The 15,963-nt window shown below is 45.1% G+C and overlaps 1 protein-coding gene across 1 annotated transcript in view; it reads left to right on the top strand.

Moving 5' to 3' along the window:
- Positions 1-9,897, top strand: part of NHS (NHS actin remodeling regulator) — a 263,108-nt gene extending 253,211 nt beyond the window's left edge. The window contains exons 6-9 of the mRNA XM_075096275.1: positions 62-193; positions 1,471-4,428; positions 4,927-5,053; positions 5,747-9,897. Of these exons, the coding sequence (XP_074952376.1) occupies positions 62-193; positions 1,471-4,428; positions 4,927-5,053; positions 5,747-6,371 (3,842 nt within the window). The 3' untranslated portion in view covers positions 6,372-9,897. The remainder of the gene's footprint in view (positions 1-61; positions 194-1,470; positions 4,429-4,926; positions 5,054-5,746) is intronic.
- Positions 9,898-15,963: the final 6,066 nt, after the last annotated feature.

The raw sequence follows: 15,963 nt of genomic DNA on the forward strand, positions 1-15,963 counted from the left end.
CCAGCCATGAAAATTTGTTTACTATTTCTAAAGGCTAATGAGACCTATTTATGGGTTGCAGGAGTTGGTTTTGACAGAGAGGCTAGTATACGCTGCTCTCTTGTTCATTCACAATCTGTACTACAGCGGAGACGAAAGTTGAGGAGGAGGAAAACCATCTCTGGCATCCCCAGAAGAGTGCAACAAGAAATAGGTGTAGTATAAATACAAATCTTCCGTAGATAGCTTTCTAACCAATTTAAATTGCAGGAATATGAGCTGGTAGCCAGCCTTTCAAATAAGTGAAACCTCGAAAGCGTAAATGCTTCTGGAGTTTGGGAATGACGTGGTTTGGTTTTTTGATTTACTACAGTAAGCAAAGCTATATTACTCCATATGGCCTTGACGGACCGGGGGCCTTACTGAGTAATATAGATGTACGTGTTCAGCTCTTATCGTGTAAATGTTAATCAGTTCTTTTTTTTTTTCCATTTTATTTCTGTTATGAACCCATAGTTATGTGCATAAAAAGTAACTAGATTAAGTGAAAGTTTTTTCTTGTGTGAGGGGAGCTTAAGGTAAAGAACTGACAGATGTTGCTCAGCAAAGTGATGACGAGCTGTCACAGCAGCCGGATAACTCACTCAGATGAGCAGTTGGATGTCCGCCTTAGAGACAGCTGCTGGTACCCTATGGGAAACTTCGCTAAATGCTCCTTTTATTTATCATGCTCAATTCCTTCTTTTCATTCTTTATTACCAAGGATATTTGCCCAAAATCAAGCGGCTTACCTCACTTTTTGTCCCAGCTAAATTAGGAGCAACTCTGTTGAAGGCAAATCCAGTGTAAAATCGGTATTAACCTGAAATGAAGCTAACAGGATCGTTATTTCTTAATGTTCATCTACACCTGAAGATGGCTCTGGTATCTCGGTCCGTTGCCGTGAAACCTGATGGGAAGCAGAAGGAATGTGTTTATCACAGGGAATAAGCAACCAGAGAACCTATGAAAGAAAGATCCTGTTCCCTTGCAAATATTCTTGGTAGTAAAGAAGCAGACTGGAAATTCTGAACAGACAGGTAGTCAAAATAAAATTGTTTTTAGAAGTCCACGGAGTGTTTTGTCCAGCAGACACTCCTGGAAACTGTCTTTAATTAGTTGAAATAGAATGACAAAAACTGAAAACTTAATATTTATCTTAATATTTACTACAGCAAGATCAGCTCCACATGAGATCACATTGCAGAAATAGGAGAACTGAGATCATATTGCAGGATTAGGAGAATTTCCCCACCTCACCAGGATGAGGTTTGCTTTGTATACTCTTTATAGCAAAGTTAAATTGGGTCCAAAGTTAAATTGGGCCCAATGCTCAGCAAGATTAAAAAAGAAAGAATACAACAGATAACACTTCTTGGGTTGCTCCGCGGGTTGTCTCGCGCAGCAGGTGTGGAGCTGCCTCCCACTCACTCGGCTTTCCGTGTGTCCTAGATTCAGACGAGTCGCCAGTGGCGAGAGAGCGCAATGTGATTGTGCATGCAAACCCAGACTTCTCTGGCTCCAGCAGCAGGAGGTCGGGGACCCGGGACTCGGAGTGCCAGACAGAAGAAATCCTGATAGCCGCTCCCTCCCGGCGGCGGATACGCACCCAAAAAGGGCAGAGCGTCGTCGCCTCCCTCTCCCACTCTGCTGGCAACATCTTGGTGCTGGCAGACAACGGGGATGCCGTCTTCGCTGCCGCTGTAAGCAACCGCATCCGCTCGCGGAGCCTTCCTCGTGAGGGCGCCCGGGCTAGCGAGGGCCATCAGGATGCCACTGCCAAGAGCGAAGGGTATGAAGCAGAGCACTTCCTAGCTGGCCAGGAAAGGATCCCAAAAAAGGGGAAGGAGGTCTTGAGCAAGCAGGGTTCACAAGAGCATCAGCCCATTGGTTTAACTTGTCCTCAGCACCTGCACAGCCCCGAACACAGCATCGGTGAGAGGGGGAGATCGCGGCTGTCAAGGATGGCCGATTCGGGCAGCTGCGAGATTTCGTCCAACTCAGACACCTTTGGGAGCCCCATTCACTCTATCTCCACGGCAGGAGTCCTGCTAAGCAGCCACATGGACCAGAAAGATGACCACCAGTCCTCCAGTGGCAACTGGAGCGGCAGCAGCTCCACATGTCCCTCACAGACATCCGAAACCATTCCTCCTGCTGCCTCTCCTCCGCTAACAGGCTCTTCGCATTGTGACTCTGAGCTGTCACTCAACACCGCTCCTAACGCCAACGAGGACTCCAGTGTCTTCATCACAGAGCAATTTGGTGACCACGTGGACAAGGTCAGGGGCCACAGGGCGAGCTCCTTCACCTCCACTGTGGCGGATTTACTGGATGACCCCAACAACAGCAACACGAGCGACAGTGAGTGGAACTACCTGCACCATCACCATGATGCCTCCTGTCGCCAGGACTTCAGCCCCGAGCGCCCAAAGGCTGACAGCCTGGGATGCCCCAGCTTCACCAGCATGGCCACCTACGACAGCTTCCTCGAAAAGACTCCCTCTGACAAGGCAGACACTAGCTCACACTTTTCTGTGGATACGGAAGGATACTATACCTCCATGCACTTTGACTGCGGTCTCAAGGGTAATAAAAGCTATATTTGCAACTATGCAGCCGCAGGCTCCGAAAGCGGCCAGACCGGGAGCATGACATCCAGCCTGGCTGACTGTGCCTGGCAGGAGTGTGCGAGCCACAGGAGGCAGGGACGGCAGAGCATCTCACTGAAGAAACCAAAGGCAAAGCCAGCCCCACCAAAACGCAGCTCATCTTTGAGGAAATCGGAGGGCAGCACTGACCTTCCTGACAAGAAAGAACCAAAGATCGGCAGCGGGCAGCATGTCTCCCACACCGCCAGGGAGATGAAGCTGCCTCTTGAGTTTTCAAACATACCTTCCCGAGTGGAAGGCCCCAACCTGCCAGCCAAGCAGGAGCTCCCCTGGGTGAACCAGGGTGACAGCGGGTTAAAGGACACTCCATTCAACACCGCTGATATCCCCTCCTTTAAAGATGAAGGTGCTGAACAACCTCACTATGCAGACCTCTGGCTTCTGAACGACTTGAAATCCAGCGATCCTTACAGGTCCTTGTCCAATTCAAGCACCGCTACGGGTACTACAGTCATAGAGTGCATCAAGTCACCGGAGAGCTCCGAATCCCAGACGTCCCAGTCCGGGTCACGAGCCACCACCCCATCCCTCCCTTCGGTCGATAACGAGTTCAAGCTGGCCTCCCCCGAGAAGCTGGCAGGGTTAGCCTCACCCTCCAGCGGGTACTCCAGCCAGTCAGAGACACCCACCTCTTCTTTTCCGACCGCTTTCTTTTCGGGACCTTTATCTCCAGGAGGGAGCAAGAGGAAGCCGAAAGTACCGGAGAGGAAGTCATCGCTGCAGCAGCCACTCTCGAAAGACAGCATCGCCTCGGTGAGCAAAGACCTCGAACTTCCGATTATACCTCCTACTCACCTCGACCTAAGTGCTCTTCACAATGTCTTGAGCAAGCCCTTCGCTCACAGGCACCAGCTGCATGCCTTCAGCCACAGCAAACAGAGCGCGGTCGGGGAAGCCCTGCATCCCAGCCCTCCCACTGCCCTCGCCATCACGCCCTCCGTTCTCAAGTCTGTCCACCTTCGGGCAGTCAACAAGCCTGAAGGAGGGAAGCAGAAAGGCAGTGCCCCAGACCTGCTCTGCATACAAGAGACCGCCTTGATGGCGACTGATGTCTCTCCGGGCAAAATGAAGCCACTCTTAGTTAAGAAACCAGTATCACGCCAGTACTCCACAGAGGAGGCCATAATGTCATACACTGACGATTCCCCGGCAGAAGGGGGCCCCGGAAAGCCACCTTTAGAGAAAAGTTCCTCTTTCAGTGGGCAGACAAGCTGTGAGCGAGAAGCTGTAACTTCAGCAAGCGTGGGTCTGATTGAAATCAAACCTGGGAAGGACCAAACATACCTGGCTGCTGAGCACTTGCCAGAAAGCACTCTGAATCAGACATGGGCCGTGTCTGCAGATGGGTTTCAGAAGGGCTCAACTATCCTCATGGTTGATGATGAAGCAAAGAAACTCAGCCAGGGAGCAGAAACAGACCATGACCATCAGCAAGTGCAAGCTCAGCAAGAGCCCTCCGCAGGCAGTGAGGGGAGGCTAGATGCTGGGCCTGCAGGCGAAAGCCCAGCTCAGGCTGAGGCAGTGGCTGTCAGCGATCAGCTTAAGCACCAACCCGATGTAAGCCACCTTGTGCCTGGGACTATCGGCTATGAAGCAGAGACAGCAGCAGTGAATTCACTCAGCGAAGCGAGTTGCAAGCAGGAAAACGATATCGCATCAGGTATCCCAACCAAAAGTGCCTCTGATGACAGCAGGGTGGACGAGACGGTGGGTGGCACGGACGAGCCTTCGCTGAAAGGTCAGTTGTGAACTCTTTATGTGTTATCACATGGCTTTGGACATGACTGGTGGTGGAGTCAAAAAGCAGGCCAGAGGTGCAAATTGGCATACCTCTGGAGGTTTAAATATATAGGGCCCCTGATCCGTCAGCTGGCCAGCCAGGCCAAAGGTATTTTATGCTTTTTCAGTCTATTCAGAATATATTTATCTGATATTTATTTCCTCCCTTGTGCTGCATTTCAGCTGAAAAGAGAAACGGGAGGAGCACTAACCTTGGGTACAGAGGAGCCTGATTATCACAGCTGTACAATAAAAGGGAGATCCCAGTTTCAGGCCCTAATGGTGCCCCCTTTATGGGCTCCAACATGCAATGTACATGATGTTTAGATTAGAGGAGAAAGTCGGTACGACGGTATCAGTCGCTCGGCTGTGAACCGAGCTGGTGCCTCACATTGGTGGTGCTATTGCAAAGCATGGACGGGTTTGACTCATAGCGTGGCTTCTTTCCTTGTTTAAGAGTCTTCTCCAAGTGACGAGTCCATCGTGTCTCCGCTGAGTGAGGAGTTGCAGGGTGATGCTGAGGATGTCTTTGTGTCTCCAAACAAACCCCGCACTACCGAGGATCTGTTCGCAGTCATTCACAGGTGACCTAACCTTGTGGCAATGATAGCTGCAGAACAGTCATTCGATGGTTAAGTCTTGTCCTGAAACTGCCTTCTTTAGTTTATTGAATTTAGGTTTCTAAGAGGCAGCTTTTAAAAGATGCTTTATTATGGTCTGGTGTATCTTCACGGCATGTATAGGACGCTTTACAGGTAGCAACATCAGGCCTTTCTCTCTAACATACATATGTGTCTCCAAAGAAACCTACCTGCAGCGGTTCCTGCCTTCTGCCCACCAGCTCTATTCTGGTGTGAGTCATCGTAGCAAGAATGACGAGAAGGCATCTGTTCAATTTTAGAGTGTTTTGTATTCAGCTGAAATTTGCAGTCACAACTGAAATTACAGATTTCTGATATTGAATAGGTTACTCCAAGTATTATTATTACCTAAGACTCTGTATGCATTTTCATCTTTATAAAGAGCTGGTTGTGCATACATTGTTTTGGAAGAGCCGGGTGAGGTTGATAGGGATTCTGGCTCAGTGCTTCATTCATTGCACAAGAGCTATCATGGCTTAGTCTCATCAGTCACTGCTAGCCTACAATATTTGATAGAGGGATTACAAGAACTTTAGCTAATATGAAAGCATGGTCAATCTGTGAAACTCCAGACCACCATTAAGTGTTATTCTACAAAGATAATGTATGAAGGAGTGTTTCTTTGTGTTTTTACAGATCAAAAAGGAAAGTTCTTGGGAGAAAGGATTCTGGAGACCTTTCTGTAAGAAACAGATTGAGAGCTTCGTCTGGGACCAGCAGCCAGCCCCCCAGCAGCAGCACATTGCCCGCCAGCAGCATGCCACCAGCCAGCAGTGTGGGCACTCCCATAAGCAGTCAGAGGTCCCCTGGGCTTATATACAGGAATGCCAAAAAGTCCAACACATCGAATGAGGAATTTAAACTACTGCTCCTTAAAAAGGGCAGCCGATCCGATTCTAGCTACAGGATGTCTGCCACAGAAATTCTGAAAAGTCCCATTTTGCCCAAGTCTCCAGGAGAGCTGATGGCAGATGCCCCTCAGAGCCTAGAGGAGTCTCCCCCCGCGGCGAGCCCTGATGCATTGTCCCCACTCTCTCCCTGCTCCCCCAGGGTCAATGCAGAAGGATTCTCCTCCAAGAGCTTTCCCATGTCAGCATCTTCGAGAGTGGGGCGCTCCCGGGCACCTCCGGCCGCCAGCAGCAGCCGGTACAGCGTGCGCTGCAGGCTGTACAACACGCCGATGCAGGCCATCTCCGAGGGAGAGACGGAGAACTCGGATGGCAGCCCTCATGACGATCGGTCTTCTCAGAGCTCAATGTAAGCTGCGTGGGCACCAGGGCCAGGCTGCTGACACCACTCGTGCTCTGTAAGGATGTGAATATAAGAGGCCAATGCTGTAGCAGTCAAAAAAAAAAAAAAAAAGAAAGAAAAAAATTGCAGGGCAATATCGTTGCTTAAATGTGTTTGTGTTTGTAAGATGCTGGGGAAACAGAGGACTACAGCTGTAGCTATTTATTACGTTTTCTAAAAGGAGGAAGATACGATATGTCTGTTCTGTTTTCTTTTGGCTTCATTTGGTTTATCCCACTCCCATTTCCGTTGTCACTGTAGATTTCAAGGCTGTACACTTTCCATAGAGTTAAAAGTGACTTTGGTTTGGTTTTTTTTCCAGAAGCTGCCCATCTAGAAACAAATCCCTCACTGTAGTGCTTCCCTAGGGGAAAAAAAAAAAAAAGAAAACGCTCTTGAGGGTTGGTATTTTTCTACACTAAAATGAGCTGAAACAAAATTTAGAAGAAATTAACAAAACATATGTAAATACCATATTTTTGATAAAAATTTGTAAATAGAATTATCAAAAAGTGGACGTGGCACACGATTTACTGGATAACAACTTTGTTTATAGGAGATAAAAGAAGTCAAATGTAATAACTGTATTCTGTGAATACCATTTTCATATCAAACGTAAAAAATCCACATGGCCACCGATAACCGCTTTCAGTGCGACAAGCCTGAAGGATGACATTGAGCAGTGGAAAGGAGGAATTCTCCGCCTTAGCTAAGGAAATGGAAAGGCTGACTGCGAGGGGATTAAAGTCACCATTTGTCTTTCTAAGGCAGTTCCGAAGAAGCTAACTGGAAAGCGCAGCTGGGAGGGTTACCGGGAGGATCGGTGGGGAAGGCAGCGTGCTTCCGACAGAACAAAGTCGTGTCTGATACAAAGCCCCAAAGGGTCCCATCCCACAGCCTCCCCAGGGCCTTTACTCTAGCAGGGATCGCTTCAGAGAGGAGAGATGCGAGAAGAAATAGTACTTAACTTTCATATTCCTATTAGGCTATTGGGATACATAACACGGTCATAACCTGGTAACTATACTCTTTAAACACAATTAGTTTCTGGTTCGTAAAGGAAACAAATAAATTATAAGCATGCAAGAAGCGCTTTCGATTTATCAGTAAATATCCGCGATGAGTTTTCAGTGAAGCTTTCTCTTTGTGCTGATGAGATTCATGCTACCTAAATATTTACAAAAATGACACTGTGAAAACGTAGCTGGGAAATAGGTATGTGTATGCATTATTTATATTCATTGCTGAGCTGGGAAGGGGAAAGCTCTGGTTCATTGTGCCAGCCACGTACAGTTGGGATCTTGTCTGGGTTTACCAGAAACGCGGAACAGGGTGGGGGACTGGGGTGGGGTGGGAAAGGAGACAAATCAAAGCAGCTGCTTTGATACAAATGAAGGCAGGGAAATAAAAGCTGAATTACTTGAAGTTACTTGAATTTTCTTGTCTTAAAACTGCAAGAACTTTTAAAACTTAACCCGTGAGTCGCTTTATACTTTTAATTTTTAAACAGAATAAAACCGACAGGCCTGATTCTCCTTTGGGACACCACGGTTTCCATCGACGTAGCCCCATCCGTGCTACTTGGAGAAGGCCCTCTTTGTCCAAAATTGATGCAGTTGGTGTTGGTTGCTGTAGGATATGGTTTGGAGTAGAGAAAGGTTAGTGCAGAGAAAATAGTGCAAGGAGGAATGTGGTGTGCAGTAGGACAGGTCAAGTAGGATGGCAGAAAGAGGTACTTTAGTACTAAAGAAATCAACTAAAAGCTGGCTTTAAGCATAAGTAAAAGATAGGGAAGCGGAATGTGTGAAATGGGTTTTTATTAGTTTTTTTTGCTTTTAATCATGTAACGCATAAAGCTGAGAGTTTTTAAAAGCAGGCAGAGTATGTTTTAAAGAGGAAGGTTCTACCTAAAACTGTTACAACTTCAAAAGAGTCTGAGCAAGTCAGAATGGTTTAACAAATCCCGAATGTTATTCCCCATAAGGTTCACGTCTGATTTCATCTAGCACTTACCCCAAGAAATAGATATTAATCAGGGTTTCCTACCATCCTCCTGTGTAGCCTGGTTGTGTTAGGTGTGAGAGGTAGAGTCGCTGTGCATGTAGTACGTGCGTTGGGAAGAGAGATGGTCCGTCAGCTGAAGGGCTGCAGATTCAGGAAGTCTAAATAATCTAGAAGTCTAAAATAGTTTTCAAAAAGGTAATGGGAGCAAGGCTTTGGAAACAAAAGGCTAATCACATTCGTAGCTTAGTTAAGAAGTCTGAACACAAGTGAATTGAATGAATGAGAATGTTTTAAGAGGAAACGTTTAGCATATAACAAACCACTTTCTGGAGACCATGAGTAAAGGAAGTTTAGATATTGGGCAGAAAATCCTTAGTTTGTCATCTTCGGTTGTTTTCCTTAAAAATTTTACCACGAGCACTTTTACAACGTGTTTAATAGTCCTGAGTTAAATAGTCATTCAAAACTGTAAAGAGAATACAGCTGAATTGACTTTGACAGTCTCACTTTTTATTACCAATCAATAATTTCACAGAGACCATACATAAATTTATATATACTAAAAAAATTTATTTTACTGGAATGGTGAGGCGATGCTTCACGTATGAAATGGCCAGAGAGCAATCCCATTAAAATACGGTCATACTTCTTTTGCTTTATTTCCTAGTTTATATTTAGCACATTGAAACCGAAATAAAGAGATTCTAAATCCATTCTGAAGAGTTCATAACAAATGTGGGAGTCAGAGGAAAACGAATGGCGGGGACCCCTGCAGCGTTGCAGGCGTGCCGCTAAGGCACCAGAGGACAAGCTGTAGAGCGAAGGGAACATCACTCACCTCTTGAGACAGGGTACAGTACACACATCAGGTAATCGCTGAACCGTCATTTCAACCTACTGTTCCGTTGTTTGCACTGATGTTATGGAAATGATTTCTGAAGTTATACAGCTGTGTGTTCTGAAAAATAACATTTCCCCTTTTTTTGTTTGGTTTGGTTTTGTTGTGGCAGCATAGAGGACATGGAATAGCTGTAGCAAATAAAGCATATGTTTGCTTTTGCCAAAGGTCAGTGATTGAGTGCATTTGCTGCAATGGTGGCAGATAGAGAAATACTGTAGGTTATGACTTAAAAGAATTAAAAAAAAAATTAAGAAGGTTACAGTGTAACTATTTTGGTACTAGCACCAGTTCATGCTGGCAGAAAAGACAATGGTTTATGGACTTGCATCCATTTTGTATTTTTGTAATATTTGTAAATATGAACTTTTTAAATTGTTGCAAAGATGGTTTCTTTTGTAAAATGTTTTCAAAGTTTACATTAAATCCAAGCCTTTGTATATTTTAGAGCTGTGCAACACTTTAAGTCTTGTATTTATTTTTAGTAAAAACGGTGACAGTTTCATTGTGAACCCCTCTCAAAAAATGTGTCGGAAAAGTTTGATTACCTAGAAAGTGTGTATAGAAACTGCAAATAAACGTGACTGCAATTAAATCACACCTTCTCCTTACTTTCTTGTAATGAAATGTGAAGTCTAATCTACAGACTACAAGTAGGCCATTTCCAAAGGTAAGTCTCAGCGCACTACACATTTCAAACCATTTAATTGTGTTGTCTCTTCAGCTTCATTTTTTTTATAAACTGAGTAAGGGGAAATCTGTATCCAAACTTGTCATTGACTTGAAGTGGAGTTTTCCCCACAAGTACAATTTTGCCAGAATATAAAGACTAACTACTGAATTTGCCCCAGGTCTTTCGCGCGTAAGAAAAAGGTAAGAGAAAGGAAGCTGGGATGAACAGTGGGAAGACCGCTACTTTATCTTCAGCTGGAAAACAAAACAAATTGCAACACTTCAGACCCAAGGCATAGAGAATCCAGTGACTGAACCTTATCAAATAAAGCAAGCAAGCTGTGGGCAAAAGGCAGGCCATAAATTATGAACACAGAAGTGCAAACACTACTTTGTTTTAAAACAGTTGGTTTGGTTATTAGCAGTTTGAGAACTCAGGGCATGGAATATAAGCGGTTTAAACGATAGCCCCGGCATGTCTCTTCAAAAATTGCATGCCTGAAGGGAACGTGGAGGGGAAGATGCCCATCATGGAACTTTGGTTTCAGCTGTCATTTTGTCAGTAGCTTTGCAAAGCTGTACTTGGCATTGAAAAAATGCATATGAAAAAAAAATCTGAAATGCACGGGTCTGGTGCCTTAGAGCGAGTGGGAAACATCAGCCCTGGGGAATGCTGCTGGGCTGTCTGGAATTGTGCTTTGCGAGGATATGAGGATTGCCCCGATGGGTGTGGTCCTACATTAGTGTCCAAATGGGAATCAGCTTGCATAAGATTTATTTTAACCAGATGGTCAAGCAGTTAATGATTATGTAGATCGTTTCCTCTTGGGTTGGGTGCCTTTCCCAATCCAGAAATACAGATAAGCAAGACCCATAGGAAGAGCTTAGCCCATAGAGGCAGGCACAAGATAGTTTTCATCCGCCTGCCATATGCCTGTGTATTGTTTTCATGCTCAGCTGAAGATGGAACATCAGACTACATAAAGTATACCCACTCATTTTTTCATATATATGGAGGGAAATCGTTGTAAATATTTACAACATATGTGAAGACAGTGACTTATTAAGTCTGCCAAACCTAGGCTTCAGTGTGTACCGCTGAGTGTGGGTACACGGCATACCACCGTCAGGCCCATTCAGATAACATAAACCAGGTGCTATAAGCGGCATCACTGCATATACAAGCTCTTCTCAGGTTGTACTATCCCACTTCTCAGCAAAGCATCCCACCATGCTTTTAACATCCTTTCAAATCGCCAGGCCCTGGGGAGGCATCTTTCCTGGGAAGAGGGCAGCTGAATTCTGGCTGCAATCCTAGTGCTGATTTCTACGCAGGTTTCTATGGGCGCTCACTTGACAGAGGTTGTTTTCCATGAACCTGCTTTTGGTTGCATTGATTATATTTCCATCCTTTAATTCTCTGCTTGGTGAAAGAAGCATGTTTTAACTCTTCCGATAACTTCTTGGGATTAAAGGCAGGCTGACAGGTTTTTAATTACCCAGCTTTTCCCATTTGTATTTTTAACAACTGACACATTAGTGTTCTCCTGAAACTCTTCTAGTGCCCAACATTATTGGTCATAAGAGTCCTTCAATGGGTTCTCCTCACTTCTTGATTGCAAGTTATCCAGCTCTGCTGACCAAAGATGTCTGTCTTCAATTACTTCAGTATAGATGGAGGAGGTTTCACATTGTATCATCTGTGCTCACCAAAATAAAAACTGAGGAAACATATTCATAAGGAATCCATATCCTCCAGCAGAGGCTCAAGGTCAGGACAACAGAACAGGTAAGCAGCTAAATAGTGTCTTTCACACCACATTCACTTGCATTGCCATTTAACTTTCCCAGAGCTGGAAAATCAGGAAACCACTCTGAATGTGAAATTTATCCTGTAACAGATGTCGGCATTCTCAGTGAAGTTTACTGTGTTCATAGAAGATAAATTAAAAAGCTGTGCAATACAGTGATGGTAATAACAGCATCATGGGTAGGAGTGGTAGCTGTCATGCACTTCCACTCTAAATAGGTTGCTGCCAACTTTTTTTTTTTAACAGAAGATATCAAGCCCTGACCCGAATACTTCTTACTGCTGCCATTTCACAAAAAGGCTGAAACCAAAAGCCATCGGTGTCAGGAAACAACTACCCCTACATCTCCCTTTCTAGTTCACTGGCATTTTCAGCTGGGGTGAGAGGAGAGGCAGGAACTGCTCCCTCAGTCCCAAAAGAAGAATAACAAAGGCCAAGGAAATGCCAGTTCTTTATTTACTCATTGGTTCATTCACACTGTTCATCCATAGTACAGCAGCACTCTCCATACCTAGCAGTGAGGCATTAATGAGGCAGAAAAAATAAGCCTTTTTGCCAATGGCACCTGAACAAACAAAAGAAGCCTTGCCTTCTAACAACAGTGATAGTTTTGGTTTAATGGTAGGCTGCTTGTTTTTTATATCACTCACAGACCACATGTCTACAAAATAAGCAATCATCCAATGAGTCTTCTGTGGAAATTCACACTATGGTTTAGACTGAGACTGAGAAAATTAAGTAACATGATTGAACCTGTGGCTTGGCCAGTCTGTTAACGAGTCACACTGAATCTAGGTCAGGTGGCTTAGTTTTATTACAAGCCTCCAACGCTGAAAAAATAAATCATCAGATGAAAACATTTTTATGAGTAAAGGACATTCAAAATCTGTAGGAACATGGCATTCAGTTCCTAAGCGGTCAAGTTTATTTACTTATTTAAAAGGCTGGCACAGTACTATTATATTATTACTAGTATTTAGTGTTCATCCTTTAATGTTCTCCTTTTAGAAAGTACCTCCTTTTGGTATTCATTAAAGGCTTACTCAGTGGCAGTTGGACACCACTTACATGGTTTCTTCATTATGGGTAATGAAAACAAGTGGCTTTATGACCATTTAAGAATGGTAGAACCTCAAAAATTATAATAGATATAGAATATAGATATAGAAAAATAGATAATTTAAGAGCCGACTCAAAGTAAAGTGAATTAAATATAGACCATACCCTCAAAGTACTAATGCCAAACCATATTATCCTAGTACTGTGATCTGTTTCTGTGCATTTCACTTTGCCAAGCTAGCTGAATCATCAAACAAATACTGCTAATGTAAATTTAGGTTGTAATTTCTGTTACTTTCCTCAACTCAATGCACAAAACAAGCTTTGGGATCTACGAAGACCGGTGTATAACTGGAGTTAGTCCACAACTCTACTTGCCATTTGAAATGTCCAACACTACAAACTACCAAGTCTCAAACCCAAAATGAAGACATTACAGAAATAAAGTAGGTAAATGTATGTTTTTATTTTATTGGATCCAGTAACCATAAGTACCAGGAAAGATGGCCTACAAATTAATTTCAGGAAATTTCTTGTGCAAACTGATCCAAGAAAAAAAAATCTTTGTAGACTGGGTTTTCTCACTCCTCCTGAAACTATGATTCTGCAGTCAAATGCATTAACTATTACCTGACTCCTTTCCCTACACCAACCTCCCACCTACCTCCACTTCCTTCAGTTTTCTTCTCAAATCCATACTGCCTTCTACGTGATTAGTAAGCCACTGAAACAGTATTTGTAGGAATATAGAGGAAATCCTACCACTTTCTATCTAAAAGACAAAACTTTCTAAAACAGCATGCTGTAACTCAGAACAGAGATGTTATGGCCTCTAGTATACCAGATCATTCCTTTTAATTTAGCTTCACTTCCTAAAGACCATACTCCTCTTAGCCCTACCTTAAATATCATTCTTTTAGCTCCTCCAAATACCATTGCCCCACAAGACTGTGGAAATCAGATATCCAACAAAGTTTTTCGATGTTTCCTTTCAAAACCAACATTTCTTTACCCTTTGCCCCGAGTGCTTCCTTTCCTCAATCAGCAGTATCCCCTATCCCTCACTCTGGCACTTCACTTCTTAGTCTGAGTCTCGGTACCCCATTCACCCTCTGCGGCCCCCCAAGATCCACCTGTTCCCAAATCATTCTTTTCAGGGACTGCTTCCTTACATCCATACAAAATGTTGCCCTGTCATAATAAAGTTCTTCAGTTTCTGCAGAAAAAAATAAAGGGAAGATAAAAGCTGATTTGAATACAGCATTGTTGGCTGGGGTCCCTATTACTCAGTCATTCTCCCACCACCTCAAGCTTTATAGGAAGGTAAAAGTCTCAGCTTACTCAATGCTCTTACAGTCCAGTGCTTTAACTGGAAACCATCAGAAAATTATGATGTCTTTTGGTGAAGAAACTTCTGCAAGAAATTTGATCTACTGCACTATTTAGTTCAAGATGGGGCTTGTAGATGCTGGTCTTCCATATTGTTATCTACATCAAAGAGAGAAAAGGCTTTCAAAAACTGCTAAAGATCAGAAAGTGATACAGAAAGCATTGACTCAGCCTGCCCAGTAGTTGGCCCTGGATCCCAGTCTCCCCAGTTGCTGGGAGAGTCCCTGAGGCCGTAGCCCTACTGCAGTTGCTGGTGCAGACCATCTCAGACCTCCGCCACCCCAAACATACAGGGCTGGCCAGGATTCCCCTGGTCCCCCACAGCCAGCCCCCCACGGCTGCGTCCTTAGAGACACAGAGCCACTCACAGCCCCAGTGTTGGCCAGGGCACCCTGATGCCCCAGTAGCCACCACCTTTTGATCCTGCCCTTAGGCATACACATGCCCCCCCTCACCCCTTGAGACCCCCCAGACCCTATGGTCTCTCCAGCAGCTGACCAGGATTCCCCTGGTCCCCAGTAGCCAACTCCCCTATGGTCTCACCCTTAGAGATCCCCCTGGCTCCCAGGCCACTTCACCTTGGGGCTGGACAGTCCAACTTGACCTTCATTAGTGCTCACACGCTCACTCACACCTGCTCAGGTTGCTACACCACGGGCACACAGTCCCTCTGACATGTGGTCTGGCTCTTGTTGCTGCACTCAGACCCCCATACACAGAGAGCAGAGAACTCTCACCCCAGGAAAGAGCTAGAAAGTAATGTAATAGATGCCACACTTGTTCCTCCCCTATTCACCTCAATCCATCCTTTTCCCTGCTTTTGGTTCCTCCCCTAAAAATCTCATAGTAAGTCCCGTGCAATCCTGAAATGCTTTTCCCCCACAATGTGCCCCATACTCCTAGGCAGCAACCCCCCTTCAGTCCGAAAGGTGCTCTAGTGTTGACTCATTTGACGGGTTTTTATGCCTGGATGCTGGACATGAGACTCTGCTGGGTCAGCCCTGGAAGGGGCCCAGGCAGGGTATTTGTTCCTGTGAGTCCTTAATTTAGGTTCCTGCCTGCCTTTGTGCCCTTGGGCTCCTCTGGGCACGTGAGATGGGCCTTTAATGGGCCAGTGGACCCTGGGATGGGCCTGGGAGTAGCCAGAACAGGATATGAATCGGGGTCTCCCTGCCATTGTCTTTCCTGGTCCTTTGTGGGTGTGCAGAGCAGCTTTTAGTGGGGGAATACAAGGTTATGTAATAAAAGATACAACCAGAAAGGATCACACCATCCTCTCTCCTTGCACAGCACTTCAGACATCTCTTTCGCCTCCTGACTGGGCTCTTGGTGGGACTTGCAGGGAGTGCTCTCCTGTTGCCTTGCTTTACTATCTCCATGGTGCTGCTGAGCTGTTCTTTGGTCCTGCAGGCTTTCGTAGGGCACTTTGTCGCCCCAGGCCATGTGCAGATCAGGTCCCATCACCATCCTGGATCTTCTTCCAATCCCTCCCCAAACATATTACCCCAGAGATATTCCTGTGGCTCCACAGGGGAGTGCGAGCTCACCCAGGAGATGTCCTGGCCCTACTTACCCTGCTATCCCCAATCCTGAATTAAAAAAATAAAGGGATTGGCGTAGAGAGACAGAGGAGGCAGCAGTAGGGCAAAAAGCACAGAAGTGTTCATATAGGTAGACACGGCTGAAATTTCTATGCTTTGTCCTTCCCAAAGGCCTGTAGTGTTCCTGTA

Source organism: Phalacrocorax aristotelis, chromosome 1 (genome assembly GCF_949628215.1).
Source record: "Phalacrocorax aristotelis chromosome 1, bGulAri2.1, whole genome shotgun sequence".
Lineage (NCBI taxonomy): Eukaryota > Metazoa > Chordata > Aves > Suliformes > Phalacrocoracidae > Phalacrocorax > Phalacrocorax aristotelis.